This window comes from Clupea harengus, chromosome 17 (genome assembly GCF_900700415.2).
Source record: "Clupea harengus chromosome 17, Ch_v2.0.2, whole genome shotgun sequence".
Classification (NCBI taxonomy): domain Eukaryota; kingdom Metazoa; phylum Chordata; class Actinopteri; order Clupeiformes; family Clupeidae; genus Clupea; species Clupea harengus.
The window spans coordinates 24813188-24823187 of record NC_045168.1 but is presented as its reverse complement, the minus strand read 5'-3'; the positions used below and the strand labels follow the sequence as shown (position 1 = coordinate 24823187).

The 10000-nt window shown below is 45.6% G+C and overlaps 1 protein-coding gene across 1 annotated transcript in view; it reads left to right on the top strand.

The window, feature by feature from the left end:
- pard3aa (par-3 family cell polarity regulator alpha, a) overlaps window positions 1-5821 on the top strand; it is a 344419-nt gene extending 338598 nt beyond the window's left edge. The window contains 1 exon segment of the mRNA XM_031583717.2: window positions 3108-5821. Coding sequence (XP_031439577.1) covers window positions 3108-3546 — 439 coding nt within the window. The 3' untranslated portion in view covers window positions 3547-5821.
- Window positions 5822-10000: the final 4179 nt, after the last annotated feature.

Here is a 10000-nt window from a genome sequence, read left to right as displayed (position 1 = left end):
GAAAGCAGGTTCTTACAGAGCTGGTCTTATAGATGTGGTCTTCCATCTCACTGGATCGATACGGACGTGTCATCCAGTGCTCCTCAGCCTGATACAGAATCAATGAGTGCACTGCATGCCCACGGTCTTCCCCCTGCCCTTTGAACCCCCCCCCTCCTCTCATCAGACAGAGGCCCTCATCCCGGACGCATGTCTGATTTGAGGAGACGGAGGTTCAGACGGGCTGGTTCCCATGGGAACTTAGTGGTACGCAGCGCATCCCCCTCCTGATATGCATTCCATCCAATAATCTCATACCATGCTCTATCCACGGGGTCAGAGGTTGCTGTGAGATGACTTTTGACCCAAGACAGGATCAACGTCAAAAAGCAAAGACTAGGAAATGGCTCCTTAATTAGGCATCAATAAATGTTGTGCATTCTGTCATGATGGAACACATGGATGACCCAGTATTGTAGAAAGACATGTCTTACTGACAATGCTTTTCTGTTGAGCCCTCTTTAAGCATATTGATGTGGTAGTGTTCAGAGGTGCAGGACCGGTTCATTTGGAATGAACAAATATGCTGATGGATTGGGTTTTACTAAGACAGGGGAGTGAGAGAGAGAGAGAGAATATCTAGATGATAAGTGTTCACAGGGATTAGTTCTAATAGAAGTCATGAAAAACTGACTGCAGGTTTGACCAGCAGTTTGGTGTATGCATAAATGAATGCAAGCACACACACACACACACACACACACACACACACACACACACACACACACACACAGAGAGAAACACACACACACACACACACACACACACAGAGAGAGAGAAACACACCAACACACACACACACACACACACACAGAAACACACCAACATGCGTTTAAACAAAACAATTTAGAGTCCTCCATAAAAAGAAAACAGTGGTCCGGGTTAGATAAATTGTATGTTTACTAAAACCAGCTCTTTGCTAGGCAAAGTATTCAGTACGCTCTTTCTTTTTTTTTTAGTTGACGTATGTCTGAATCTGTGTGTTTGTGTGGGTGTCCTTTGATAAACCCTGATGTACACCAGCTGCACAGGCACAGAAACAGAGACCCAGTTGATCATGCCTCAGCTCTCCCCTGCAGCCCGCCATCTTGGCTCTGTGTGTTATGATCTGTCAGTCTAAATTGAATCCCCATTTGGCATTGGCCATGATGTCATGCCTTCAGTTACCTCTTCCCAACCAAAACCTGTGAGCAACTGTGTACTAGCCATTTCCCAAAGAGGGAGGAGATTGTAAGATGAAGAGGCACAGACCCATTAATCATCCAGATTCCTTCCCTCCATTAAAGAAGGCCAAAGCCCCACAGCTCAAAGCCATTCTAGTGGATGTAGAACTACAGGGTAGAGACTGGTTTACCACAGAAAGAGACATGGGGTGGGGAGTGCAGTAGAGTGATGCTAACTAACTACATGCTAACTAAACCTCCAGGACCAGCGGGCACCATTTTGTTGTAGGATGTGTTTTAGGCGGTTTAGGTGTCTATCCAATGAGGCAGTGATGCAGCCAATGACCCTGTTATCCATACTCAACATTCACTCAAACGCTGAATACATCAAAGTGACTCGTTTATATCACATTGATATGAGCTCCTTTTTGTCATAACAGATTTAAACTGTAACTCTGAAAAAATGGAAGGATTTGTTTCCTGATGTCTCTTTTTATGCAAAGAGTCAGTTCGGAGGAAAAGCCTGCCAATAGACTGTTGTGACGTGGGAGCCATCATGGTGTGCAGGTCCACTCCAGCGCGCTTGGCCATTAACTGGAGAGACTCGGCCATCCAGAATAGAGCCAGGTCCCACGTGGCGGGGGGGGGAGCAGGGGGAGTAAATGCGTGTGTGTGTGTGTGTGTGTGTGTGTGTGTGTGTGTGTGTGTGTGAGTGAATGCGTGTGTGTATGGTGTGTGTGTGTGTGTGTGAGCGTGTGTGTGTGTGTGTGTGTGTGTGCGTGTGTGTGTGTGTGTGTGTGTGTGTGAGTGAATGCGTGTGTGTGTGTGTGCGTGAGTGAATGCGTGTGTGTATGGTGTGTATGGTGTGTGTGTGTGTGTGTGTGTGTGTGTGTGTGTGTGTGTGTGTGTGTGTGTGTGTGTGTGTGTGTGAGCGTGTTGCTCCTTCAGTGTCTTGTCACAGTGTGAACTCTGAACCCTTTTTAAGCATGTGACACCAGTGGAGTGTGAATGGATCTTCTCTCTCCAGTGCCTGGCATCCATGCTGCTTCTGCTCTCGCACACGCATCTAATGGAGGATAATAACAGTGGCAGTGCCAATGGATTTGGGGGATGGGTGTGGGGTGGGGTGGGGATGGGTGGGGGTGGGGGTGGGGTAGCTTTTAGCGGCTGCACTGAGAGGGAAAAGGGAGGTGTTGCGCCGGTTGTCCATCAGTCAGTCAGAAGACCGGCGAGTAGAGATGTGCCCATCAAGGCGGACGTCGACGTGCAGCAGCTTTTACTGTCTGTCTGTCTGCTCAATGTGCCTGTCTGTCTGTCTGTCTGCTCAATGTGCCTGTCTGTCTGTCTGTCTGCTCAATGTGCCTGTCTGTCTGTCTGCTCAATGTGTCTGTCTGTCTGTCTGCTCAATGTGCCTGTCTGTCTGTCTGTCTGCTCATTGTGCCTGTCTGTCTGTCTGCTCAATGTGCCTGTCTGTCTGCTCAATGTGTCTGTCTGTCTGTCTGCTCAAAGTGCCTGTCTGGCTCCTTCAGAGAGAAATGAATGCACAAAGAGATGGATGGGGGAGAGATGAGGCCAGGCCATGAGATAAGGCCTTAAACGCTATGTGTATGTGTTTACTGTGTGCAAATAAGACTCTGCTGGGGATTGGTTTGGCCTGATGTGCTGCAGCTCTCTGATGATGTATGGTGCATTTATATGGTCATATGGTTATCTGCATTACTATTTCAATGTTTGGTGCCATGACCTGGGACAGTTTAGAATTAAAACAGGGTTGTTCTTTGTGGGTTATGAACTGTCCACTCCCCCTGAAGGTGGGATTCCATATGAATGCGTCCTAATGTTAAAAGTGAGATTTGTTGAGAGTGAAATAACACTGTAACATCTTCTCATTGTGTCTACCTCCAGGCATCCTCGTAAGAACCCCAGCTCCGTCTCTCAGGACTCGTGGGATCGCGCCTACCCTCCAGGAGAAGGCTTCCAGACGGCCAAGGAGAACCCGCGCTACTCCAGCTACCAGGGCTCTCGCAACGGCTACCTGGGCTCGTCCACGGGAGGCTTCAACGCACGCGTCCTTCTGGAGACGCAGGAGCTCCTGCGGCAGGAGCAGCGTCGCAAGGAGCAGGAGGCCAAGGCCAAGCTAGAGAGCGGCACCAGCGTCAGCGCCAACACCTCCAGCAGCTACGGAGAGCCCCAGGGGGATCCCTCGCACCCCCACTCTCCCTCCCAAGCCTCCACCCCCACCAAAGGGCCCTACCGGCAGGACGTGCCACCCTCCCCCTCTCAACTGGTCCGCCTCAACCGGCTCCAGTCTGTGCAGGAGAATGCACGGCCATTTTACTCATGAGGAGAGAAAGGGAGCACAGGAGGAGAGGGACCAGGAGGAGAGGGACCAGGAGGACTTGAGGAGCCGCAGCAATAATGACATTTTAGAATGAGAACAAACGTGTGAAGCCAGCTAGCTTTCGAAATGAGGAGAAACAATCAGAAACTATTTTTTGTTTTGTTTTGTTTTTGTTTTGGTCTGGTTGTGATTTAATTCTGCATCTACCATTTGTCTGTGAATTTGTCATTTTGTTTTTCGGGGGGGGGACGTTTTGCTTTTTGTCCAACCATTGGTTTTTAAACTTGGGTCCATCGGCTCTTCCTCCTCCAGGATCAGTGCCTTGATATGTATGACTGACTGTGTGCATTTGTGTGTGAAGAGGCCACATGGCATTGGCATGTGTGCGGAATAGAGAAAGCTGCCGTTGTTAACCCTGATAATCAGGATGATCTAGATTTTGCAGCTGTACAGATGTGTGGAGACCTTTCCTGTTGGGACACCATTTGCTCTGCAGTGGCTTTTCCTATTCCAAGTGGTTTGGAGCTCGTGGGAGAGTGTCACGGGAGGTACTGTTCTGTGGCTTACTGTACATGTGGCGTATAAGAGTGATGAGTTACGTGCTCAGTATATGGTTCTGCACCTGTAAACTGTACCACAAACAAGATACAGGCCAGATATAATCACAATAACCGTGGACGTGTACTACACATTGTGTGTGTGTGTATGTGTATGTTAGTGTGTGTGTGTTATTGTGTGTGTGTGTGTGTGTGTGTGTGTGTGTGTGTGTGTGTGTGTGTGTGTGTGTGTGTGTGTGTGTGCACGCATGCACGCTCGCCTGCTGTGTTAACCAGCATGGCTGAGCAGGGGGGGGGGAAACCCCTTTGGCTGAGGGTCATGAACGTAAGCCTCCTAGGAAATCCTCTCAATCTCAGTCACGCTCTTCACTTTGATTCATGGTCTGAGGGGCTTCTCCCTCTGTGTCTGTCCTCTGTCCCGTCCCCATGGCCCATGGTTTGTTTGTCTGCTCTCCGCTCTTCAGACGGAGGTGAATCTTTAGATCTTCTTACACCCTGAGTGGCCCCCTGTCTTGGGATTTCATTTAGTATAAAACAAGGTCAGGGATGTGTTATTAATTAATGTTACTCATGAAAAATGCATCCGTGTTGACTCACCAGGGGGTGTGAAGTATTATGCTTTTTGTGTTCGTGGATGTGTGTGTGTGTGTCACCATCGCTGTGTTGTGTCTGGATGTTTTTAGGGGTTTGCTTTCCAGATGTGTGTGCACATCTGTATCTGAAAGAGAGTGCAAATGTGTTTTGTGTATCTGTGTGCAAATGTTTTTATTTCTTTGGCCCTAGTCTTGGCTTTTGGTGGAGGTTAATGGTACCTTTGGCAACCTTTTGTCTTCCTGCTAAGGAGGACACTTTAGCGTGCCCGTTGTCTGGTGGCACAGGTTAATGGGAGCCTTCTCACACCACTGGCGTGTATTCCGATAGCCTGGCACAGAGGTGCTCGTGATTCCACAGCGGAGCCCAGGCCTGAGTTATAACTATGCATCTTGAGACCTTGTTAAACCTACTGCCGTGTCATGACAAATTAAGGCTTTTTTATTTTATTTTTTTAATCCAGTCCATTTTCCATTCCAATCTATTTTATGTTGTGTGTGTGTGTGTGTGTGTGTGTGTAGGTATGTGCGTTTGAGTGAGTGTGCTGGATCTGTGTGGGTACATGCGTGTGTGTGTGTGTGTATACGGGAAGGGCAGTACCTGCAATATGATGTTGCTGTGTGTATTCACACCCACAGAGAGAAAGAAAAGAACAAGACTGTTTAACAATAATTCAATTCACTCAGCCACTGTGTGTTGCGCTAGCAATTCACTCAGTCACTGTGTGTAGCGCTAACAATTCACTCAGTCACTGTGTATAGCGCTAACAATTCACTCAGTCACTGTGTAGTGCTAGGAATTCACTCAGTCACTGTGTAGCGCTAGCAATTCACTCAGCCACTGTGTGTAGCGCTAGGAATTCACTCAGCCACTGTGTGTAGCGCTAGCAATTCACTCAGTCACTGTGTGTAGCGCTAGCAATTCACTCAGTCACTGTGTGTAGCGCTAGCAATTCACTCAGTCACTGTGTGTAGCGGTACCAATTCACTCATTGACTTTTCAGCACATTTCCCCCATTATTTTTTTAATCCCCTCAACTTTAAATCCTGCCCTTCTAGCTGAAATTGTTAAAAAAGCAGGCCTTAGTGGATGCTATTTAATTTCCTTCATAAGCACTGCTTAAGCCATTTTAAAAATCAGAAGCCATCTTAAATTGAACCCAGGACACTTTCAAACATGTATGGTTGTAGGTGGTGAGCTATTGTTTCCTTTGAGGTATGTGCCAGAGTGTGTGGTGTGTGAAGAATGGGTTTCTTGGGATAGGAGCACAAATCCAGCAGCTGTTTTTGGTACTTGTACCCTTTTCATATTTCATGTGGGTTGCTATATGTTAGCCTCGGATGTGGCTCAAGTGCCTTTAAGGGAGAGATTTTTATATGTTATCATGTCATCTAATGCACATTGTTTTTATTTACATGCCATTATTGTCTTTTGTTTTGTATGACAAAATGTTCTTTTGTTTGTGTTTTTTTATTTCCACAATGCTTTTTATTGTAATCAATTGAAAAAAAAATGTATATGTAATTATGACCTGATAATATTAATAGCGAAGGTGGTAATCCTCCTATTTTTCATAGCCTTTTTATTAATTAGGTACTACAGTGACCTGAGATAACTCATGTCTGCACAGTGCAATTGGTTTTTACAACTTTGACATGGTGTATTAAAAGTGTAAACAGCATCTTTCTGTGTACATATCAAATCAAGAATAAAAAGGAAGGCTGTTTCTTTCCAAGTTTACAATGAATATTGTGGGTGATATCGTCCCTCATTTGAACAAAAGATTACTGACCCTCATGCAGTTGTTCCTTATTATCACCGTCACTGTAAGACTGTATTCAGAGTGCAATAGTACAATACAGATTCTTTGGATTTAATCAGCATTACCTAAATGATTAAGCCCATATCCCAAAAGAGATTCATAGATTCATACCCAACCATAGTCAGTAAAACAACACACTCAAGTTTGTTCGCCTTCTACCATAGCATAGTGCTGTAGAATAACCCAGTCGGGTTCATTAAGGTTTGAGTGAGACCCTTCTACTGTTGCATAGTGCTGTGGAATAACCCAGTCTGGTTCATTAAGGTTTGAGTGAGACGGCTGATCTCCCTAACAGACTGTTACCACGTGCAGTCAGTGTTTGTTACATTGCTGGCTAGCTTGCTTGCTTTTGTACGACGCTGGAGTAACAGTGGTCACACATTGTTAACCTGGTATACTTAAAAATAATAATAACAATAATAATTCATGTCATTGGGAAGTAGCCGTATAAGAAGATGGATAATGTACAACCAGCTGGTTGTTATCACAGAAGCCTTATCTGTCAAATTACAGGGAATGTCACACAACGCAGAGCCCACTGTACACAATTCATGGCTTCTATCTTCTGAAGATTAGGGAAGTTCTCCTATCTTTCTTAAGAATGCCATTGTCTATGTTACCACTATGGGCTACATACTTCAAACATGAGATGGAAGCGGAGGAAGAAACAGCGAAGAGATGAAAAATGCATTCTTTCCTTCTTCCAGCGACCTCCTTTAATCTTTCGCTGTGATTCAGTGGATCACTTAAAAGGATGGGCTGGGAGCGATGCTGGAGTTTGGCACGCGGACGACTCTCCCCGCGCTGCACTTAATGACTTTGAAGGGTGTGGGAGACAGCGGTGGAGATTTATGGAGGCCCTGGTCTGGAGGAGGTCCGCAGGATAGGGGCATCTGGCTGGGCCTGTGCTCTGGAGGGAGAGGAGAGCCAAAGACAGCCACACTCCACCGGAGAGGCGGGGCGGGGGGGGGGGGGGGGGGAGCGCTGAGAGAATCCATCTGTTCTGTTCCACGGTAGGTGAGAAAGCAGCAGAGAAGCTAAATGTATTCTGTGTTACTTGTGTGAGTCTGGAGTCTCTGTGTGTCTGTGAGGAGGTGTGTGTGTGCAAAAGAGAGAAAGTGTACATGTGAAATGTGGATATCAGCATGCCTGAAAGGGCCATTTCCTGTAAACAGAAAGCATTTGCCATATGGTGGTCTAATAATGGTCATTCCTACACTTAGATGGTTAGTGGTTGTTTATTTGGTCTTCAGAGAAAAGTGTTTTGGTGTGAGAGTGTGTGAAAAGTGCAAGAATAAATGTGACCTCCACATCATCATACAGCAGACGACAGGATGTATCCCTCCCCTAACAGGCTTGAGTGTGAGCGGGGCCTGCCGTCAGGAGAGTGTGAGCGGGGCCTGTCGTCAGGAGAGGGCTCTGGCTGATGAAAATCAGAAGTTTGTACCATTGTCTCCCAGAGTCCCAAGACAGGCCAGGCTGAAAGGCTAGCCCTTGGATGAACTCCAGCACTTCTCAGCATTCACATACAAAAAATATCTCCTGCGTGGTGGGATCTGTTTTGCTTCAGTGATCGCGCGTCCTCACCCACACTACCATGTTTGGTATAGTATAATGATTGGCCATGAAAGCATTAAATGTGGAACAAATTGTGCTATGCGGCTCTCTCCAATGAGTGACGAGACATGACAGAAACATGAAACTCATCAGCGCACTCTGTCTGATTTCATTCAAATGTTGTATCATAACAATGTGTCATGCCTCAGATTGTTGGGCCTTGTGCAAAACCAGTCTGAACATCAGAGGAATCTTTTCTTCCTTCTTTTCTTCCTTCCTTTCTTCCAATGTTAATCTGCTGCTGCATCACTTCACTGCACAGTTCTAAACGCCCCCCACGGTGGCACCTCCTTTACAAATGGCTTGTCACTAGTGTTCTATACGCCCCTCTGTCACTAGTGTTCTATATGTCCCTCTGTCACTAGTGTTCTATATGTCCCTCTGTCACTAGTGTTCTATATGTCACTAGTGTTCTATATGTCCCTCTGTCACTAGTGTTCTATATGTCCCTCTGTCACTAGTGTTCTATATGTCACTAGTGTTCTATATGTCCCTCTGTCACTAGTGTTATATATGTCCCTCTGTCACTAGTGTTCTATATGTCACTAGTGTTCTATATGTCCCTCTGTCACTAGTGTTCTATATGTCACTAGTGTTCTATATGTCCCTCTGTCACTAGTGTTCTATATGTCACTCTGTCACTAGTGTTCTATATGTCCCTCTGTCACTAGTGTTCTATATGTCCCTCTGTCACTAGTGTTCTATATGTCCCTCTGTCACTAGTGTTCTATATGTCACTAGTGTTCTATATGTCCCTCTGTCACTAGTGTTCTATACGTCCCTCTGTCACTAGTGTTCTATATGTCCCTCTGTCACTAGTGTTCTATATGTCCCTCTGTCACTAGTGTTCTATATGTCACTAGTGTTCTATATGTCCCTCTGTCACTAGTGTTCTATATGTCACTAGTGTTCTATATGTCCCTCTGTCACTAGTGTTCTATATGTCACTAGTGTTCTATATGTCCCTCTGTCACTAGTGTTCTATATGTCCCTCTGTCACTAGTGTTCTATATGTCCCTCTGTCACTAGTGTTCTATATGTCCCTCTGTCACTAGTGTTCTATATGTCACTAGTGTTCTATATGTCCCTCTGTCACTAGTGTTCTATACGTCCCTCTGTCACTAGTGTTCTATATGTCCCTCTGTCACTAGTGTTCTATATGTCCCTCTGTCACTAGTGTTCTATATGTCACTAGTGTTCTATATGTCCCTCTGTCACTAGTGTTCTATACGTCCCTCTGTCACTAGTGTTCTATATGTCCCTCTGTCACTAGTGTTCTATATGTCCCTCTGTCACTAGTGTTCTATATGTCACTAGTGTTCTATATGTCCCTCTGTCACTAGTGTTCTATATGTCCCTCTGTCACTAGTGTTCTATATGTCCCTCTGTCACTAGTGTTCTATATGTCACTCTGTCACTAGTGTTCTATATGTCCCTCTGTCACTAGTGTTCTATATGTCCCTCTGTCACTAGTGTTCTATATGTCACTAGTGTTCTATATGTCCCTCTGTCACTAGTGTTCTATATGTCACTCTGTCACTAGTGTTCTATATGTCCCTCTGTCACTAGTGTTCTATATGTCCCTCTGTCACTAGTGTTCTATATGTCCCTCTGTCACTAGTGTTCTATATGTCACTAGTGTTCTATATGTCCCTCTGTCACTAGTGTTCTATATGTCCCTCTGTCACTAGTGTTCTATATGTCACTAGTGTTCTATATGTCCCTCTGTCACTAGTGTTCTATATGTCCCTCTGTCACTAGTGTTCTATATGTCCCTCTGTCACTAGTGTTCTATATGTCACTAGTGTTCTATATGTCCCTCTGTCACTAGTGTTCTATATGTCACTAGTGTTCTATATGTCCCTCTGTC